The sequence below is a fragment of the Lycorma delicatula genome, chromosome 13 (genome assembly GCF_047948215.1).
Source record: "Lycorma delicatula isolate Av1 chromosome 13, ASM4794821v1, whole genome shotgun sequence".
In the NCBI taxonomy this organism is placed as follows: Eukaryota; Metazoa; Arthropoda; class Insecta; order Hemiptera; family Fulgoridae; genus Lycorma; species Lycorma delicatula.
The window spans coordinates 47897283-47921130 of record NC_134467.1 but is presented as its reverse complement, the minus strand read 5'-3'; the positions used below and the strand labels follow the sequence as shown (position 1 = coordinate 47921130).

Here is a 23848-nt window from a genome sequence, read left to right as displayed (position 1 = left end):
TTTAGTATAGTAGTATAGTTGCTATATATATATATATATATATATATATATATATATATATATATATATATATATAGCAAAAAACGGCATAAACAAATTACCACCAAACAGTAAAAAAAAACCAAATTGTAAATTTTTTCACAAAATATGGTATTAATATGCCGATTTAGATTTTGAAAACAAAGTTTACATGAAGAACATTAATATTTTCTAAATAGCTGATGAATAAATGATGCTAAAGACTTGAGGTTAAGCGTGCATTATTTAAAACATGTACAAACATGATTACTTGTGTGGTACAAATCAAATTATAACACAGACTACACAAGAAAGATATTCCAAAAATTTTAAACTGACATCCCAGTATATTTATATGAAAATTAAAAGTAATTTAAATTAATGTTAGAGTACTAGGTACTGATTAGTTCCTTAATTATATAAAATAATCAGGAACAGAATCTTAATAGCAATTATGAGACACACGCCTTGAATTTTTAATTGCCACCCAAAGTTTTGTTATTGGCCTTTTATAAATCTAGGAACGAAAAGTGAAATTCTTGTTCTTTCTTCTGTTATTTTTCAGCAATAAGCTTTTCTGGGTCCTGATCTGCCTCCATTAGAGTACATCTTCTTTCGGCTGATTATATCCTTCCTGTCACCTACTATAAAGGATATTTTCTTATCCTTTATTCTTTTTTTATCGTATCAATTATGTTCCTGGTACCGTCACTGGACTTATACTAATACTTTTTGTTACCATCTGGGCAGTCCTTTCTTTAAAGGTGTTTAGTGCAACCACATAGCAGATGAAGTGTTCCCAAAGTATAACCCATGTCATCTACTCTTTATAACATTTTATCTAATTTAATAACATTATTTAAACCAATAATAAAATATGACTCATAAAAATTTACCACAAATAAATGAAGGACAACAATCGCTTTCCGTTCCTTTTTTAATGATCGATTTGAATCCTAGTTGACAGACTGTATTAGAAACAGGACATTTAATGCGTTCACACTGAACAGAGGTAGCTGAATCGCATGAACATGTCGAACATTGATCAGGATTCCATTGTTCACCAGGGTAGTGGCCTTCGCTATCACACGGTTGACAGTGTGATTCTAATACACAAGTTCCATTTAATAATACCTAAAAAAATAAAATAAAATAAAAAATAGGTATCAGAAATCTTAAAACAATTATGATAATTTTAAGTGGTCTATATATTATATCACTGCTAGACTTCAGTTGAATATTAATTAATTTGCTAGTTCCCAAAAGAGAGGAATAGAAAACTTTCATCTTTCTGATAAAATAATACTGAAGAGAAACAGATCTTGTCTAATAAAATCAGTCAAGATCGCATCAGATATTCTGTTGGATGCATTCAGCATTTTATACAATTTTATATTCGTTTTTAATCAAGATGGTTTAACTTGTCTGATGTTCTATTCTACCTTTTATATTAATCCAAGATCTGGAGTTTGATCCTATTTATAATACTAGGTATTATAATACTAGGTATTTGAGATATAAATTCAACTAAAATAAGAATGCTAATTCTCAAGTGGGCTGCAGTGTCTGCAAAATCTAGTGACCCTAAGTAATTTAAAAACTTAATAGGGACTCTAGAAATTCCTGATTCACTCGGATTGGAAAGCTTGAGCGTGGTTCAGTTCTTCATTTTTGGGAATGAATGTTAACAAATAAGAAAAACGACAAAGCCATTTTCAAGAATAACAAACATTCCAGCTAGATTTACGAGGAAAAAAAGAGGAGTGAATTGGTTTCTTGTTATTTATCGAGCTAACTAGATTATTAAACATTAGGATTCCATAACATAAATTACAATTTATTAACAGTAATTAATAAATGAACTTAAAAATAACTTTTTCTTTGTTGCATCTAGTTTCTGATCTAGATCATGTGAATAAGTTATTGTGAGAGTTAACATTAAGTGTAATCGTGGGTAAGATACTCAAAAATATCCAGAGGACATATTTTCTTAGCAATCCCTTCTTCTGTATTTTTGATTCTTTGGATGCACATATGATACTAGTTTCTATACTAAGTTTTCTATACTAATATTGGCAGTACTTGAAACACAGGTCAACCTTTATTATCGATAGGGTGCCATCTGTTGACTGATTAAGGAACTCAATTTTTATCTGGTGACTGTAAAACAAGCCAAATGGCTAAAATGCATATTGGATAAAGCCAGATCTGATATTTCCCCTCCCAATAACAAGTAGGATTAAATAAATATTACATTGCCGATCAATCTCTATGGCAAATTGGTTGCATCTTTGTTCTGGATCTAAAGTTCTGGGTTTAGTTCCCTGTAAAAAAAACACATGACAACATTTATTATTGTTGATCAGTAACTATTATCGGGCATCACCCTGTTGTTGGTGCATAAATTAATAAACTATTGTAGAATATTATTAAATAATTAAAATAAAAATTTAAACAATTACCTTTCCTTCAGGACAAACGCATCCTTCTCTCACAGGACTAGGACAAGAATTAGGCGATTCTCTCATTTTTTTATAATTATCACAAGTCTCAGGACAACCACTACTGCAAGCTTCATATTCTAATCCTAAAACAATAAATTCATGTTTTTAGTTTAATGTTTAAAAAATTATTTTATAAATGTTTCAATTTGAAATTAATTTTACAACTTCATATTTTGGGTACCAGTTTCTATCACAAAATACAGGCGTTTCATAATGTTCTTAGGAGTTACAAAAATTCAGTACAAAAAAAGTATTTCACTTACCTAAACGAAAGTTGTACGAGGTGATGCAGGGACTCAAACAGTTTTTGTTAAAATCTATAAATGTCCAATACGTGCACCTCTGGTGACACGGCACACATCAAGACGAAAGTCTTGCCAAACTCGTTCTAACGTCATTTTCGATAGAGTTGATCGCATCGATTATGCGATCCTTTAGCTCAGCGATATCGTGCGGCATAGGTGGGAAAAACACCTTATCTTTCACGTAACCCCAGAGAAAGAAATCGCATGGCGTGAGGTCTGGTGATCTTGGTGTCCGCAGCATAATGTGTCGGTCTTCTTCAGACGCACTCCTATCCAGCGCCGAGGTAATGTTGTGTTAAGGTACTGTCGAACCTCGTTATGAAAACGGGCAGAACAACCATCTTGCTGGAAAATGAAGTCGTTGAGTAGCCGAGGCGTAAGCCATAATTGTAACATATCCGGGTATATCGTGCCGGTTACTGTCGTTTCCGTAAAAAAGAACGGACCGTACATTGCCTCACGAGAGATCGCACAAAAACGTTTACTTTCGGAGAATCCCGAATGTGTTCCGCATAAGCGTGTGGGTTTCAGTTCCCCAAACCGTCAAACGTTATGACGGTTTACTCTGCCGCTAATATGGAAAGTAGCTTCATCGCTGAAAATTATCTTGTTTAGAAAAACCTTCATCTAACAACATCTTTTCCTGTACTGTAAACAGAACTTGAGCCTACGTGTTTTATCTCCATCAGAAAGACGCTGGATTAATCGAAAACGGTATGATTTGCATAATAAACGTTTACGGAAAACTGTCCACACTGTTGTTTTCGGAATTCCTAATTCTCTGCCTGCAGCCGCAGTCGATTTTGACCGGCTGCGAATGAAACTTGCACGCACACGTTCGACATTGACTTCCGAGGTTGATGGACGATCGGTTGATTTTCGCTTGCACAAGCGACCAGTTTTACTGAATTGTTTATACCGTGCACGAATTGAATTGTCACTTGGTGACTCCTTATGAAATTTCAACCAAAATGCACATTGCACAGAAATTACTGACTTTGACGAGTGAAATTGTAAAACACAAAAAGACTTCTCGCTTCCCGTGGCAGCCATTTTCTCTAGTCGAGCAAATGGTTTACTAATCTGCCTAGTATATGTGGAAAAAAAAATTATTTGAAGTACTCTTTTGTACAGTACTAGTTTTATTCTTATGAGTGAAATAGTTTTTTGTTAATGAATTTTCGAAACTCCGAAGAACATTATGAAACGCTTTGTATAAACAGACAGTTATTTTTAAGTCCATACAAATTAATTACTATTAATAAATTGTAAAACAAACTTTCTTTAAAATGACCATATTATTCTTCATGTTATTTCTAACATCAATTACAAGTGCTACCTTTGCAGGTGCGGTAGATGTTTAGATAATATTCTAAATACTCTTTTAATACTCTTGTTTATGCCAAGTCATGATCGATGTTGTTACAACGTTAGTGATATAATTTTGAAGTTTCATGTGATCAATGAGGAGTGAGAGGAAGAAAAGCAGTTCTTTCATAAATCCCTATAACAGAAAAGATCACATGTTGAGTCTAGTGAACGGGAAGGCCACCATATTCATATCATCATCATCATCATGACTTGCATATGTCAAAGGTATGATCATACATCATCTGATAGTTCATATTATAACGAGTAATAGCCGCTACAACAAAGCAGATAGGTTGTAATCAAGTTCAAACTAGTTAAATAAATAATAATTATAAAATAAATTTTAGATCAAGCGTACATACAAAAAGATCAAATATGAAAAATAGGCTGACTATTGTGAAACGACTGTTAGTAACGTAACCTGTCTGATAACCACATCACAAATATAATGAAAAAAGCCTACTAATAACAGTTTTTTGTTTCTCTGGTGCATATTCATTGTGGAAAACTCTATTAGTAATAATAATAAAAAAAAATATCAGCCCACTTTTAGGCATGTTAGGAAGGCAACTTACTACAGCACGTATTGTTATTTGAAGTATCCCCATAACATCGTTGCTAAGTCTGATAAATCTTATGAACCTTTTCAATTTGGTTAATACCAAGTTTTTGACTAAATTTTACATTATTGTTGGTTCAGTCCATTTCATCATTGTGCACAAACAACTAACAATGACAGGTGGTACTTTAAACAGAATTTATTGATGGTCTTTTGTTGGGTATAGGAAGGGTGTGTATACTTTAAATCCAAAATGACAGCTTCCAACTTAGCTCTAAATCCATTAAAGATTTTCAATTGGTTAAAGTAATTTATTTGTATATCTACACTCGTAGCAGCAGAAGCAGCTGAGTGATGAGCACCATTGGTTTGATCTAGTGGTGAACTCATCATCGAAAATTAGCTGATTTCGAAGTAGACAGTTCTAAGGTTCAAATCCTAGTAAAGGCTTTTATACGAATTTAAATACTAGATCGTGGGTACCGGTGTTCTTTGGCAGTTGGGTTTCCACACATCTCAGCAATGGTCGACCTAAGTCTGTAGAAGACTACACTTAATTTACATTCATACCTATCATCCTCTGAAGTAATACCTTACGGTGGTTCCAGAGGTAAAACCGAAAAAGAAGCTGAATGACGAGCCTTCCAGTTTCATGATTGAGAGGTCTCAGGTTCAAATTTTCATATCATTTTTTTGGTAACTTATTTTTTTCTTAATTATGCATTAACAGCATGATTTTTTATTATATAATTTTTTTTAATAATCATAACAATAACATTTATAAAAAAAATTTCATGTTCGATCATTATTTAATTTTTTTTATTTCCTAATTTGTACGTTGCAATCTGTTCAACTAGTGAACAATAAACAAACACCCCCAAGCCCTATGATATGACATGTAAATGAATTGTAGTTCTGTACAGACCTAGACCGACCATTTCTGTAATTAAACTCCAAACACCAAAGTAAATTGGTATTCACCGACTAGTATTCAAATCTCTATAAAAGCAATGAACTTTTACTACAAATCCTGAGGACCTTTGACTTTGAAAATCAGCAGTTAAATGATTTGCAACGATGAGTTTACCACTAGACCAGCTCAGCAGGCATTATTTTATTTGATAAAAAAATTATTAACTTGACAAACAAATCCAGTTTTATTAAACTGTTAAAAATTAAAATATAGAATTTTTTTTTAATTTTCAGCTTGCATGTTACAATCTGAAAATATTTTAAGTTTCAGTTTTTTTTTTTAATTAAATATTTTTAAATATATAAAAATGGAATAAACAGATTTATATTATTTTTTTCAAGTTTTATAAAATATAATATGTCTGATGTCTATTTCTTAATTCTTCATTCCACAACTTCATGAAGATTTTTAGGTTAATGATTGCTATATTTAAATAATATAATAATCAGCAAACTTGGAATTATAGTTTTTTCTAATTCTTACTACTATAAATACTCATCTGCTTACATAAGAAAAAAATAAAAGTTAAAAAAAAAAACAAAAACAAAACAACACACAGACATGAATCTGAGACATCTCAACTGTGAAACTGGAATGGTCACAACCTGACTGTTAAGGCTGCTGTGATTATGCACATAAAAATAAGTTACCAGAACCACTTGAATATCTTTAAATGAAGATAATTAAAATATGGGGCCAAGGTGGATGCTGTCATTTTGGATTTAAAGTAGAGATTCTTCTCTTCTTACCCCTTTTTTACCCCTCTTCTTGTTGCATCAATAAATTCCATTGTAAACTGACTACCTACCCTTGTAAGTAAAGATATGATAATGTGCTTCACAAGGACACTAGCTATCTGGTAGTAACTGACTTGCTCTATGAGACCATAAAATAATGCTGGAGTCTATTATCATGTCTGCTGAGTTTTGCTGTTTGAAACCAAATATTTTTTGAGTAAATAAAAATAATGTCAGATACTTTTTGAACAGAACTAAAAAATATATTTAAATAAAAATATTTTCATACTTACCAGTAGGACACATGTATGGACAAATTTTATGAAATCGTGTTCTCCAAGGTACACATACACCAGAAATTTGACATTCTCTAGCGTATGATTCGACGATAAAACAGATATTCTTTTCTCCTTTACACAAAGTATCATGGCAATCATCTACAAACGAACTGGGATCAACAACTGGATGACACTGTAAAAAAGAAAACAATTTATAAAACCTCTGTTATCTTACGGTTGATTTTATTAAACTATTACTCGATAAACTGTTGAAGCAGTAAATAAATTATTTTTAGTATGAAAATAAAGAAAGAAAAGGACAAAGAATTTTGATGGCAGTATTTTCTAATCCAGAAGCAGGTATAACAGAATCGCAAAACATGTTTTCTTAAAGATAAGACAAGTGGTTTGATAGACAAGACAAGTTAACAGTCTTGTGTTAACTTGTTTTATAACATATTAACTACTGGCTTTTTTTTAATTATTTTTTTTTAACCCTGCCTTCCAGAACCAGATCCCCAGTTAAGCATGAAACTATTAGCTTGATGTGATAAAATTCAACCCAGAAGAATATTTATTCGACCTATCCTTTATCTGTCAAATAATCAACTCCTTTACAATAAAAATGTTTTTATTCGATTTATTATTAATGAATCATGATTAAAATGTTTTGATTAAGTTATTCTAATGGGTAGAGAAGCATATAGAAAGACAAAAGAAAGAGAAAATAAAGAAAGCAGAAACAACAAAGGGATTATTTCTAGAAAAGGACTTATAGAAAAGTGGAGAAGGTGCGGAGTACCCTGGTACAGCAGATCTGGAGATATAAATATTGCCAGGAACCAGCGGAGTGACAGTTACAAGTTTGAGTTCAGTTTAATTTGCAATAAAAGCGATGACAGTGTGCAGGTATATTTGGAGCAAATAACACAGTTTTTTTTATAAACAGTAAAAGTAATAATACTTGCATAAAATGAATTGTATTTTTTTTATTGTTAATTCAATATTAGTTTTATTAATTATAATAAAGTTTATAATAAACTGAAAGTTAATGGTTGTTAGATTAAGTTTGTATTTAATTTGAATTACTGTTTTTTTACATTATAAATTATTTAGGAATAATAAATTGTACTTAAAAGGAATTTTCATTTGTGCTTATCTCAATAGTTCAAACCGTGAACACGCAACAATATGTAACAAATATTGAACCTGGTAAACTTTACATATTTTCAGCCTATGCATACTACAATACGTTGATATGTTTATTGTTCATTGTTTATTTATACTCTTATTTCATTACATTGCTATCTTGGTACCATTTAGTAATTTTTGGTCTATGTAGGTGCACGTCCAACATGAATTTTATTTAAGTTGAACAAGTGAAAGTTGGAAGTGCTGTGATTGAACTCCTGTAATGGTATACTATTTTACATAATCCTAAATGATTTACAGTCAAAGTATCAATGGGGGTACACGGAACACAGATGTAATAAATTTAAACAGTTAAAACAGAATACTTTTCTCAGCGGTTCTAAATTACTGTTCTGTAAAATTGTGTTCGTCTTTTATTATAGGTCTAAAGATCTATTTACTGGTAAATTTGCCAAAACTGACCCTTAAATTAATAAAGATAGAAGGGAGAATTATTTATGAAAAGTGTGTGTGTCTGAACTTCATGTAAAATGACTTGATGATCGGTGGCCCCAGATTAACTGCTGAAATAGAAGAGTTTTTTTTTACTTTTATGAAATAATGTAAGTATTGTGATTGCAAAAAATTTCAGTTTTCAGGTTTCAATGGAAATATCCCTTTTGACCATCCCTGAATTTATTTTAACTAGTTTCAACATATCATCTGTACGTACGTACATATGTATGTATGTATTTCGCATAACTCAAAAAAAACTTGCCGTAGTATGTTAAATTTTGGATTTAGGATTGTTGTAAATCTAGTTGTGTACCTCCCTTTTGATTGCAATCGACTGAACCGAAAGTGTCCAAAAAAGCCTAAAATCCACAAAAATTTGAATATTGGACTTTTCCTTAACCGCAGTAATAACCCCTCATTGAGAGCTTTTTAACAATATATCATAAGTGGTACTTATTTTCATCGGTTCCAGAGTGTTACCTAAATAAAATTTTAATTAATGAAATATTTGGATCTTACAAGGAAAGGCACATCGGTTTGAATCAGACTTCATCTCCTTTAATTTAAACATATTGATTTATTAATAATTATTAACCCATGATTATAAAAAAAAAACTTTTACAATAAATAATAATTCAATGATAAAAAAAAATTATTACTGAAATAAAATTTTATGTACTTTTAAAAATGTGTTTATATAAAATTTACTAGACATTATTACGTATGTGTATATGTAATACAGTTGATGAAACATCTGATTATTTAATATTAATTGAAAATTATAATTTAGAATTGTACTATTTTTGGATTTTCTACTTTAATTTCTGTTTAATTTTATTTAATTATTCTGGAAACTATGTTTAATTTTATGTACATTAAAGTTAACTACAGAATGACTCAAAAATAGACTCACAAGAGTGACATACATTGAGGCATACATGCCTGATTTTTGATATATTGAAAAAGTCTTATTTTTTAGTTCATTACTCCTCTGATATTGTCAGATAATATTCTTCCTAAGTCAGAGTTGATCATCATTTCGTTAATTTGTTTTTTGTTGTCGATCAATTAATCGCTCTTTGGTTTAATAGAATTCTTCTGACCTTAATTTGTGTATACGTTCTCTATTTTTCAAATTTTCTCTTCCTATATATTCATCATAATTTTTTTATTCTTTCCGTAGTCTTAATGTTTTCTTCCTCTTTATATTTATCATTTTCTCTTAATCTTTTTATTCTTTCTTTGCAACATTTTCTTCCTTTTTTTTAATTTAAATATATAGATTTATTAATAATTATTAACCTCTGATTGCAAAAAATCTTTTTCTATAAATAATAATTCAATAATAAGAATAAAATAAGTATTAAAAAAAATCAGAAGTTATTAATGAAATAACATTTTATGAACTTTTAAAAATGGGTATGTGTAATTTTTTAATAGGCATTCAAGGAAGCCATGTGGTCAGACTTTTTTCACACAGGAAAAACAATGTTGGGTAAGTGCTGCTTCAGTCATAGGTATTTGGGAGGGGGGGTCTTTAAAGAAAGGGAAAGGAGTGTTTCTTAATTACTGTGAAAAACAAAACCACCAACACACTTCTGCCAATCTTTCAACAAGTAACAGATGAGGGACCACTATTATTTCCAGTCGATGGAAGGTATATTGGGAAACCCAAAATTAACCAGATGATTACGTTCACTGAATCGTGAACCACACAGAAAATATTTTTACCCATATAACTGGTGATAATACTCAAATAATAGAAAGCACATGGAAATCTACCAATCATCACAATAAAATGGAGTATGGCACAAGTAGAGCACTCGTAGACTTGTATCTGATTGAGTTTATATGATACTGACATTATGATGATTTCAAACTCAGTCTGCCCGGGTCTTGAACGCGATCGCCCAGTCGACTCGGTACCTGGTGCATTAAGCCTTGCAGCTACACCAATTAACTGACTATACAACTTAAATTTGTTCTATGTAATTTGTGAAATTACATTAGATTTGTAAGCACTGACCATAACCACTAGTACCGCTAGAATCAAATACGGTATGAATGCGCGCTTCAGTTAGAATCATTGAATTAAATAAATGAAAAAAAATTATATTTAAATAAAATGATAAATATTCTAAATTAAGTTCTGTGTGTAAGCCGTGCCATCAGAAACAATTCACAGTTGTAGGACTTTCAGCACAGATTCAACACAGTATTAAAACTGTGTTGTCAGCTTTTTTTTTATTTTCAAATCATAATATACATAAAATAGATGCTTTTATAAAAATAATCTGGGGTCACTGAAGAAAAAAATGTCGGATAGTTAAAGTTAGTCAAAATAATTAAAGAAAGCAAGTTAGAGTAAAGATCATAATAAATGAACTAAATAACTTACTGAACAATAAACTAACCTTTCCAAATAAACTGTCATCTAAAATATTAAAACATATATCATCTTCAACAGGTGCGTTTTTACATTCCTTTTCAGGTACATGAACACAGACATCTTCTTTATCATTTACTGAAAAAAAAAATTAGATATTAGGTTTAAAACAAAACGAAACTAAAATAAATGAAAGGTTCAGTCATAAGGTACTTTATATTTCATGGGAAGAACGTGTACCAAATATTCTTATTGTATAAGTTTTGAAGGGTATATCTTTGATCTAATTATTTTATACTAAGAATTATAACATATTATTTAATTTAACAAATCAAAAAACATTTATTCAGACACTTAATTAAATCAGAGAAGAGGCCAGAGTATAAGTTTATTTAATATGCATATTCTGAGAATAATTTTTAAAATTCCATTTTAATTTTAAATAACATAAATATATTTCGTGGAAATTACGATGCTACCATAATCTGAAGATAACAAATTACACACTTCAAAATTGCATAATTTTTTTGCGACAATTAATTTCACTTTTATTGTTCCCTTTTGATTAAAAATAACACTGATAGACAAAAAATAATTTTTTTAATGTTTCTCTAAGTGTGATACAATTTCTTAATTGCTTTTTTGCGTACATTACAGACCTGTAAATACAATTTTTCTATCACCCTTAGTTTTAAATAAATTACGCTTCAAAAAATATTAAGGGAAAATACAATTAATACCTGTAAAATTTATAATTCTGCACGGCCCTACCTGTGTTTCGCTGATGCTTTTCTTTTATAAATAGCCTCAGGCACATCCCGATTTAATGTCCAACAGCAATCGGCTAGCATGTCAGTATTCCATTTCCCTTGACAGCGGCTTTCCATCACTGAAATGTCTTGGTGGAAACGTTCAGTTCACTGTGTTCATCACTTACGTCTCCAAGGTTGTCCAGGAAAAAATTCAGATGTGAGATGGAGGAAATGTATTTTCAAAGAAATATAATGTCCCATAGCTCTGTATGAAGTAAGAAGTTGATTAACAATATCCAACCCTCAAATAAGAGAGTTGGTCAATATGACCAACTCTCTTATTTGCAAACCAGCAAATATTTCTTCTTTACTTACATTCAGAAATTTCTGCCTGATTTACAAAAATCCGAGACTATCCTTCTTCATTGCTTTTACACAATTTTTCATTGGTCCTTACTTGATATAGGAAGAGGGTAAAAATACTTTTTTTGGATTCAACTAAGGGCTCATGAATAAGATTGTTGCCATTTGGAGTTAAGTTGTCTTGTTTCTTCCACTCTTTGGTAACATAATGTTTATCTCTAGCTCAGCTGTCTCATTTGCAAAGAAAACACATGTACTTAGTATAGCATAGCTGCATGCCTAACAAAATAGCTATAACTTTTAAATCACCACATATGTTCCAGCTATTTTTTTTCAAGAACATCTTTCATCACATCGCATGTCTCTTTCAAATTAATACCATAAACGATTGGTATCAAAGGATATTTTTTACCGTTTTGTAGTAGAACCGCTTTTAAACTATACTTTGACAAATCTATGAAAAGGCGCCAGTCCTCAGGTTTATGAACTTGTCCTAAGTGCAACATAAGCTCATCAATATTTGTGCAATAAACTAAATCAATAAAGTACTGAGAAAGTTCTTTTTGTTGGCTTTGAAAGCCCGAAAGTTTTGTATTTTTTTGAAGTAAATTCCAACCTTGCATTCTTGATCCTAACAGTTCAGCTTGATTTTGTGATAAATTTAAATTCCTAACCGAGTCATTTAATTCACCTTGTGGTATAAGATGTGGCTTACCGGAAGATAATTCAAAATCAAAATCTTTGTTTTCTTTTTCAGTAATGTCAGATTCTTCATTGCTGCTTTCAAAACATACATTCACGGGTGACTCAGGAACTGGAATAATTTCACTGTGATGTATAGGCCTAGTTGCAGATTGCAATGAAAGTTATTTTACAGTATGCTTAGATTCTTTAGAAATTCCAGACACATTTGTTAAACAAAAGTAACATTCGGTTACATGATCCTTTGGTTCACGCCAAATCATAGGTATACCAAATGGCAAAGCCTTCCATGTTCCTTTCAGCCATTCTCTTAAATACAGTATACAGTATACAGTACAATTAATGCATACTGTATGAGGAGCCCACATCTTATACTAATCACAAATTTTACACTCAAAGTACAAATTATATTCTTTTTTAATCGAAGGTATAATGTTTTTTCTATTTGATTTTACGGTAAACTCACCAGATACAAAACAAAAGACATCCACATCATTTACACAATTTTGAGTCATTATATTATTACACTGCACTGTTATCAAACTTAAGACAGCAATAAGACCGAACAAAATTAATTCATTCCTAAATCCAGTGCTTAATACAAAAACACAGCTGTGTTTTCAGCTACATGTTTTGATCTGCACAGCCATGATTAATCTTGTCCATGAAGGCTCACTCTTCAGTATTAGACATGATGTCATATGTCACTATGATATGATTTAATTCTTTGTACAGAATTGTTTATTTATAGCTTACAAATCATTTTAACAAAGTTAAACAATAAAAAATGAGCTAACAAAATATTATATAGGAGCTTAAAATGCTAACTATACGTGAAAAATGAAAAAAATCCTTTACTTAAAATTTAAAAATTTTTCAAAAATGGTGGGTGATAGAAAGATTCAGAGTTCATATTCGTTTTCAGCATTAAAAACCAGATTAAGATCATGTATCGTGTGTTAGGAAACAAAAATTATGTTTATCAGTGTAATAATTTCAAATTCCCTATACATTGGAGGTGAGGGCACTTTAACCTACATTACCAAATTTTTATAAATTAATTGCATACTTTAAATGTGAAATGAAGTTTTATAAACTATTTTATAAGAATTTTTTTTTTTAATCTACAAGGATTGTTCAGAAAGTTCTCAGCCTGTCTAAGATAACAAAAAGGTCTTTCAAAAATTTCTTTTTACTTATTTTTCAACATAATCACTGGGAAATTCTATACATTTAGATCAACAACTTTCCAAATATTTAATATCCTCAGTATAATGTGATTTCTTGAACTCTGTAAAGTAAGCGGTTGTTGCAGCTTTGACATCATATAAAGTGAATCTTTGTCTTTTTTTCTTCAGGTTTGGAAAGAGGAAGAAATCATTGGGAGATGATATCTGGCTCATGTGGAAGCACTCTAAAGACTGTCAAGGAGTTTTGTAGCAACAACCTGTGACATGTGAACAGACACATTATCATGTTGAAAAAGCTTCTTTTTTTTACCAGATGTCGACATTTAGCCTGAAAAATACCCTTTAATTTACTCCAATTACCTACAGTAGTGAAGAGTAATACTCCCTGGTGATGGTGCTGCCACCAGAAGATAAGATAATCTATGGGCACCACACCACAAGAATTCCAAAAAAAAATGTACCCATGACTTTTCCTGCAGATGGGAAAACTTCACCTGCTCCCACCTGTTGTTTGGTCTCTGCTGTGTAATGGTGAATTCATGTTTCATCTACTGTAATAAAACATCAAAGAAACTCAGTGGAATCGGGTTTAAATAAGTCAACCTTAAATAACACCCTGATAAGTGTTCAGTTAAATGCGTTTTTGGTTGACTGTTGCTGTTTTTATTTGCACTAATCTTTGGAAAAGTTTTTCATACCCAAAACATCATATAAAACGTAATGGACATGGTCTATCAAGATCGTTGCGATGTCAGCAAGCGTATATACCTTTAGTCGACAATCATTTAATACAAGTGCATTTTTATGACGATTTCATTGATCTTAGCAGTTTTTGGGTGTCCTGAGCATTCATTCATTTCTTGAATGAATGCATTATCACATTTACAATCGGCATTTCTACCATTGAAAACGGCAGGGAAGAATTCTTTAAAATGTAATCTAACTCTCTCTGGATGTTCTTCAAGATTAAATTTTTAAAACAAAAAAAAATTATTACAGATCAATTTTATCCATTTTTCAGAAAATGTCAAAACCTATTTGCTTTACTCTATTGCTACAGACAAGCAACTAAACATAAACCATCTAAAGCATCATAATTGATAATTATCACAATATCTGGTCATATTTGTACTACCTCCGCATCAGGCAGAGAAATTTCCGAATGACCCTGGTACTAAAAAAAATTGGTTGGCTCTACAGGCCAGAATTTCTCAATGACACGGGCTAAATTACAAGCCAACAGTAATTTATGTACATCTATCTTCCTCTGTAATAAGATAGATCAGTTTGTATACATCATTTAGTATGAAAAAATTAATAAAATTTTTAATATTAAAAATAAATAAAAAGATGGTACACCATCTTGACCTCTGTTGGGGAAGACACTTGTCTTGTGATGATATCAGTCATACAATCCCCTCCATTCCCAGCCCTGATAGCCTTTACCAGAAGTCGTCTTTTACACCCTCCAAACTTGATAAAACAACAGTCATCACTTTGGCCTCTGTCAGGATGCCATCGATGCAAATACCTTGGCAGACGTTTCCATCAGTGTATTTACACAACCTAATATCGCCTTTGTATGGCCTCTTCCAACCACAACCACCTACCATAATTTACAACCCTCAATTATCAAATCAACTGATTCGCTGAAGCGTGATCCTTCTTTTAACATGGAAACTTCTCACAAAAACTCTTCTTGTATCTAACTTCAATTAAGACTATGTATTCAAGATCATTACTTGATTTTTAAACACCAAATATACTAACCTTATACCAACAAAACAAAGTGTTGATCGCAACAACAACAATTTTGTCCTGCAATTCAATTTACTCAAAGAGCTTTGATTTACTCACAAATCAAGAAACAGATTTACAAATTTAATAAGCCTCTTATGAAAATATACCCTCTCTGCTTTGGTCTGCTTTTAGGAGTGAGGTTAATGCCTAAACCCCCCCACACCGCAGCTCCTTCACAGAGTTCTCCACATCATCCCTACCCCGTAGGGGAAGACACTTGTCCTGTGTTGATTCTGGTCGCCACACCCCCTCCACGTTCCTAGCCCTGATGAGCTTTAATGGAGATTGTCTTTTGACCCTCTAAATTTTTACATCTCACAGTAACAAGCCAGGCCTCATTGGGATGCTATCGATGTAAATGCTTTAGTAGACAGTTACATGAGTGAATTTATGACTCAGCCTTTGCTTTCGCTGTAGGCTTCTTTCGGACATCTTGACTGTACTACTTCGTTGTCCTCTGAACTAGCTAACCGAGTTTGCAGAAGCACGAACCCTGTGCCTAGTTCTACACTTAATCGATCTACTATTGTGAGTAAATGTCTCATAATCGAGGCAAATTCAATAAGTATTATACCATAAGAAATGTTGTTCGCAACAACAAAATTTATTCCTAGTTCCCTTAGTGAACTCAACTTTAGTTCAAACCCCTAGTTTGATTACAAATACGGACTCCAATCTGATCTACCAGGGAGAGGAGGACAGACCTCCTACTCCCACTTAGCTCCATCACAGAGCTTCGCATGACATTTATTTTATCACATAACTACCATCGTTGAGATGGCGGTACATCTCATGGGGAATCCATGCCCTCAGCAGTGCAGTCACCATCCCATCGACAGCGATGAATTCTGCACATCAATAAAAACAGTAAAAATATTTATTAGTTTTATAAATATGCCAAAATATGACAATAAAAAAATACTAACCACCAGTTAAATTTTGAGCCAACCAACTTTTGCCGAAAATTTCTATATTTTCACTAAGTGTACCGTTTTTCATCTTGAAATCATCTGTTTGATTACCATTGCAACTACCTAGAAAGAAAAAAAAACAAAACAATAAATATACTAATGTATTTTTAGTTGATAAGATGTAATATTAAATGACACACAGGGTATAGGAAGTTTGCAAAAGCAATTCAATAAATTTGGATGAAATTGACTCAATGAAATTTGAATGGGAAGCTGTTGTAGGAAAATAACTTTTCCAACAATTGCTATTTTTCCGAGTTGAAATTCTTCTAACTCATGCTCATGGATGGATAGACAAAAAAAAAACAACCGAGACCAGGGCAAAAGCAACAGCACTAATCACTGAAGATGTTTCTCAAGTGGCTGAAAATTTTATAAGTTTTGAAAACTATGTTTTAATAAATTTGTTGTTCAGTCCATTGTTTAAAGATTTCATAGTTTAAAATTTTGCTTTTTTTCAACTTATCCATTTTAAAGAACAAATTTATACTGGCTGTATTATATGGTTACATTTATATTGTATACAGTATACAATATAATGGAAAGTATGCTGCTGCTAGCTGGACCAAATTTTGTACATGAGGATCATGATTTTGCAAATCATGAAGTTTTATGACTTTTTCTCTTAACAAAATACAATTCTAGCACTGAAGAATTCCAGAAGGATGTATATATGTTGCCTTATTTTTTTTTTGTTATCTCTGGATCAGATAGACTAATGTGCATGAAACTTGGCACAAGATTTCTACATATTGGGCACTGATGCCATTTAATTTTGGTTGCGAGGGAAAGGAGATATAGCGCAATAAACAATTTTCTTTATTTGCATTTATGTACCGAAAGTTACATTTTAGTACTAAATAGATGTCTCCATTATATTAATATGTCACTTCTGTTATGTATTTGAGCAATTTCATTCAGGGATAGTGGATAGATAACAAGCCAATGTATTTTGCTTGATATCTTCAGTCTAGCAACCAACTTTTAAGAAATTTTGTACAGAAACTTCTGATGTGACTTGTTGATGGGATTTAGATTTACAATTGCAGTGGTCACGGGGATGTGGAGATGTAGACAGCTTGGGTTCTGTAAATCAAATTTTTAGTAAAAGAATAGTATAATTTTTTATCATTTTTCACATGCATACTTTTATGTTCCACTTAATTTTCCTGTTAAGTAGTAATCTGTCAGCACAAAATCCTAGGTAGCTCAGTTTCTTATATTGCTACTGATGGAATCTATAATGTAATTATTTGATACGATTACTTTTCTAAATTTTTGTTTATTTCCTTGTGAGTATGTGATAATCCGAATGTGTCATGTTAAAATAAGAATAATTTTATGTATCTATGGATCATGAGAATTATTATACATCACAGTGTTGGTGATAAATCATATTACACAATTAATTAGAATGAGACCAAAATGTTAAATAGCAATTATCTAACACTAAACAAAGACTACACCACATGTCGCTTGAACAGAAATTCTTACACAAAACGTAATAAAATTAAAAATATATAATGTATAAAAACTTACCGCATAATCCTTGCGTTTTATCTTTATAAATATGTGAAGGAAGTTGTAATGAAAATCCTTTATCTCTTCCATGGAACAATAATTCAAAGTTTGCATCTAACAGTTTTACCGAAATTTGTCTCCTATCTGTACTCAGATCAGCTTCAAACCAAGCCATTTTTATGGGATAATTATCAACATAATCTTCACCATCGACTTTAACAAACCACTGAAATTAAAAGATAAGCAAATATATTTAATCTAAAAAAAATTATTGTAACTTTTTTACATTCATTCACAGAAACAATTATACTGTAGATACATTTTTAAATAACACTAATTAAAAAAAATCCTGAATTTTGTGAATACCTTTCAATTAATATTTAAAAATGTGTTCATTATCTTTAGTATTTCATACACAGACACTATTAACCTTAACACTTTTTTACGCGCTTAAATTTTAAATAATTAATTTATATTCTAATCACATGTTTTTTTTATTTTATAATTAGACATTTTGTGATGTTTCTCTGATCAAAGCTTACTCATGGTTTCTATTGATCCAAACAAGCAATAAATTTATTCATTTTGCATTAATTATTGTAAAAAAAAGAGGTTGCTCATGCAGTATTCAGAATCTTCAAATTTGAGCTCAGTCTCAATTTCTTCACATCATTTAAAAATAATTAAACCCAACGTGTACAAATTTATTTTAAGCGGAAATGAAAAATTATTTATCTCTAATATTAACAGGAATTCTTAATCTCTCTTGATGAAGAACAGTTTATTACGACAAATGCAGAAAAAAAAAGAAACGTTATTATAAATGAATTTAAAATTTAGATTTTTCCAATTTGAGAGATGTACTGAAACCTCAAAAGTTGGCCGAGTGCTTCTTCCTTAGCGCATATTTTAATTCATTCATTCTTTTAGATTCCTAGAGAACTAAGAACAAAAAAGAAACTGGATTATATTTATACTGACAGTGCTTTCTACATTTGTTTTTTATATTCTTTTATATGAGAGTGATAAAGAAATAAAGAGAATTTTTTAATTCTGTATAAAACAACAAATTAATGTACACCAATCCTGTTGTGAAACAACAATCGTAATCTCTTTTTTACTTTAATTCAGGCGTTAACAGGTTAATACATATTTTTTAAATATTATTCTGCAATTTAAACAAGCAGCTGAACTTTAATTACCATATGACTTTGGAAATACAGGTTTAAAAAATAAGAAGTTACTGAAATAATTTAAATCATACCTCATTAGTTTCTTTATAATTTCCAATTTGTACATAACGATTATCGTACATAACTGTTACACTTTTAACACAAGTTTCATCTGAATTATCACAAAGTCCTGTTGTAGCTAAAACCTAATAAACAGATAAAAATAAAAGTTAAAAGCTTATTATGCTAAAAATAAATAACTGTTAAACATATAATTATCACAATAGAAAACAGTAATCTATTAACCTCTCTTCATATATATATCTTAAAAATCACTTCAAAGGAAAAATTGATTTTAAGGTAGTAAAATTTGTTTTTTTTCTGTATTATTAAGGTAACTTACAGTTTGGAGAAAACTGGTAGTAATTAAGACAAATTATGCATAAAATTATCCTGTTTTACTGAACATATGACAAAATAAATTATTATGGTAAAATAAAAATTAGTTATAATTATCTATTATTTGCAAAAAAATAGGCATTTTTATAATCTTTAAAATTCAGTTTTACGGTTGATTCTGTAATTCGTCAATTTAATTTTCTTTAACTTCAGGAATATCCTAATTCTACTGTACTTTGATTATATCCATAAAAAAATTAAATTTAAATTTAAAAAAAAAAAATTATCTTATATGCCATGTGGCTTTTTTGAATCATTCATTACAGAGCCATCATTTGGGGAAGGCATCCTCTGCCCCCCTCTATTCCTAGCCCTTATGAGCTTTACCCGAGGTCATCTTCGAAACCTCCTGACCCGAGGTCAAAAGCCGAAACCTCGGCTTTTGACATATTCCAGTCCACCTCGGCCAGGATGCAAATGCCAAGAGTGACATTCTCATCAGTGTACTACTATTTAATGAACTCGAAGCAAAACACATCTTACTGAGTCTTAAGTAAGACTGTAAGGACCTATGTAAACAAAGGAACTGAACTACCTACCTGTAGAAGGTAAAAGTGAGTTCAACACAAAACACAAAAATATTACACGGAACAATAACAACACAGTAACATTGAAACAAAGCAAAACAAAGAAGAAAAACAACAACAAAAACATAATTTATAAAAAAATCAACAAAAAACAGAATACAAGAGAAATCCAAGCAGGGCTCTAGATCCTCTCAGCAATCCTTTACTTTGTCAAGTACACTACAAAAATCTCCACAAATGCCCATTTGGCCTGGCTCCTTCAGTTTACACGGAGATCCAACATGACCCAATTAGAATTTAGATTAAAGAAAGATTTGTTTCGCACAACTTCTTCCATGTCTACATCTCCTTGATATTCTAAGATTTCTTTTACTATTGTCGGTTGTATTTTGCTTAACAATGTTTAGGACAAAACTATGAATAAAAACATATATTTTCTTGGATTTTCCTGATGATTGATGTTACCGAATCAACAACCAGTTTTAATTTTAAAATTGTTAATTTTTATAATAATCCATATAAGTATCAAGTAAAAGTATAAGTTCTCTGATTATTATCTTAAGAAACTGGTATCAATAACAAAATTTTTCAATATGAAAAATTTTATTCAGAAGAAAACTGAAACACACCCATTTGGCTTACAAAATTCTTAGTGTTATGTATTCATTAAATTCAGATCTTTGGCATTTATTTAATATACTACAGTTCATCAAATAATGAATGAAATTAAATAAAATGAAAGGTTAATATTTCAATTCTTATTTTAATTTAATTTTTTTTCTTATTTCTTATTTTAATTTATTTTTTAATGCTTTCAAAATTATTACACGGATAGAGAGGTATTTAATAAAGTAAATGTTTATAATTAATTTTTTTGAGCCTGCAGGCACGAAACACTTTGAAGCTGAAAGTGGATTAAAGACCCATGTTCTATTGATATTATCTTTAAAAATAACTATTTTATAAAATGCATGACAATGGTACAATTTTAGGTTTTTGATAAGTATATGTAGGTAAGAAAATAAATAAAAGCTTTATTAAATGTTTATTTAAATCGCCTATTGCTGTACATCATCATATATAAATGAATTATCATAATATAATAACTAATGTATTATAAATTACCTTAAATCCTAATTCACTGAATTCAGCTACAGCCTCAAATAAAATATATGTACAGTTGCTGTTAAAAGTATAATCATTTTTATCGAATGTAATATATCTTGTTTTACCAAAACTGTCACATACACCTGTGTGAAAAGAATAAATAAAAATTTAAAAAAAAAAATTGAAAAATAAACATAAGGGAAAGGAAGATATAACTGCTAACCTATAAATGATTAAGTAAATAAATAATATTATGTAATATATATATATATATATATATATATATATGTGTTGTGTGTGTGTGTATGTGTGTGTGTGTGTGTGTGTGTGTGTGTGTGTGTGTGTGTTTATGTATTTATTTGGGGAGTATGATGACAGAGGATTGGAAGAATACAATGGAAATAAAAGGAACGATAATGACAACAAAGAAACCCTTCTCTAGAAGAGGACATTACTCTGCATTAATAATCTGGACTTAGAGTTAAGAAACGTTAGCCAATTGCTATTTAGAATAAACAAAGTACGAGGCCAGCTCGGAAAGTAACCTCCGTTTGGCTATAAATAAAAAACCTGCATAGGTAAAAATATTTTATTATATACAACTTAAAACTACAGCAACTGTTTTTCAAAAATATAACACCAGATGAAAGCATACCACGATGTTTTTTAGAATAGCTCGTCTAAGTTTCTTCAAAGTTTTACAGTAGACCGCTGAAGTAATCGTCGTTCACAGACTTTGTCAGCGAGGAAGGTTATGGATATGATTTTTTACGATGCCAAGGAAGTTCTTCTAGTCAATTTTACGGAACACGGTATGACGATTACTTCAGCAGTCTACTGTGAAACTTTGAAGAAACTTAAGCGAGCCATTCAGAACAAACTTTGCAGTCTGCTGTCATCCGGTGTAGTTTTCTTGCATGACAATGCTTGTTTTCACAATGAACTTCTGAATCGATTCCAATGGGATATCTTTTATTACCCCCTTACAGCCTGGATTTTGCGACGAGTGATTTTCATCTCTTCATTCGCATGAAGAAATGGCTTGTGTTGCAGCACTTCATTGACAATGAACTTCAAAATGCTGTGACATGTTAAGGTAGGTACCCAGGAGGCTGAATTTTATGAAGAAGGTATTTATTTGTAAATTAGTAATTTGGTATGACAAATGCTTGAATATAAATGGCAACTATGTTGAAAAATAGTTGAAAGCTGTAGTTTTAAGTAATATATAGTAAAATATTTTTATTTATGCAGGTTTTTTATTTATAACCATACGGAAGTTACTTTCCCAACCGCTCTCATAATAAACCAGATCCATCAAACTAGATCAAGGACTATTTTTTGATAACTTAACACAATACTTTGACTTACAAGAAAGAGTCTTATAATTTCATTCCCATCTTCAATAAATTACCGAAATCTTCCCATATATTTATTTACAATACAAACTTTTGAACATATTTTAAAAAACATATCTTTTTTTCTGATCAGTTCATTACAATAATAATTCCTTATTTATTTCATATCAGAAATGGGTTGATATGCTACACCACGGATAAAAAAAAGTAACTGCCCCATCATTTTCCTGGATGGATCAAGGGAAATCGTGGTGAAACCTTAATCAGAGCAGCTCATAAAAAATAAAATGACTAAAATAAGAAACAGATGAGATTAATTTCCATATTAATTATTTGAAAATACAAACAGATGAAATAATATAGGGTGTTTATTTTAAAACGCAATCCAATTTAAAAAAAAATAATTTGCTATATTTAATGAGATTAGTAATAAATAATACAATTATTTGTGAAAAAAAAATACCGATATCAAATTTTTTTATAAAAAAATGTTGAAAGTGTCCACAAATTCCAATCAATGCAAGCCTTTACCCTCTTTTTAATATGCCATATAAACTTTTGAAGTGCGCCTCTTTCAATTTCTCGTAATTCTTGAGTTATGTTGTCTTTCAGTTCTTCAATGATGAGCGGATTAATTCTGAATACACAACCTTTTAGAAATCCCCAGAGAAAAAAATATGCAGTAGAAAGATCAGATGACCTAGCTGGTCGTAAGCCAGTCGATATTACTCTTTCATCAAAGAAATTTCTCAAAAGGCCCATTATTGCTTTTGCCGTATGACATGTGGCCCCGTCTTGTTGAAACCGTGAATCTCTCTCACGAAATTTGCAATAAATTGCATTACAATTTCTTGGTAGAGTTTTTTCAAAGAATATGGGGCCTTCTTTGGACCTTCTTCGACTGGAAACTATACAAAACACACCAATTTTCTGTGAGTGTAGAGGTTGTGAATGGATGATGTAGGGATTGTTTTGTGCTCCATTAATGATCATTCTGACTACTAATGTAACCACTCAAATGAAACCAAGACTCATCTGTAAAAAAATATATAATCCAGTACTTTAATGCACTCCCGAACAAAGTGATTAAACCATTGACAGTAGTGGAGACTGACAGTGTAATCAACCGGTTGTAATTCATGTGATAC

General features: G+C 30.9%; 1 protein-coding gene across 1 annotated transcript in view; it reads right to left on the bottom strand.

The window, feature by feature from the left end:
• Hml (hemolectin) overlaps positions 1-23848 on the bottom strand; it is a 278319-nt gene that overhangs the window by 28498 nt on the left and 225973 nt on the right. The window contains exons 60-67 of the mRNA XM_075381665.1: positions 21361-21485; positions 19342-19455; positions 18096-18303; positions 16512-16619; positions 10807-10916; positions 6761-6938; positions 2481-2605; positions 915-1152 (exon numbers count right to left, since the gene is read on the bottom strand). Of these exons, the coding sequence (XP_075237780.1) occupies positions 915-1152; positions 2481-2605; positions 6761-6938; positions 10807-10916; positions 16512-16619; positions 18096-18303; positions 19342-19455; positions 21361-21485 (1206 nt within the window). The remainder of the gene's footprint in view (positions 1-914; positions 1153-2480; positions 2606-6760; positions 6939-10806; positions 10917-16511; positions 16620-18095; positions 18304-19341; positions 19456-21360; positions 21486-23848) is intronic.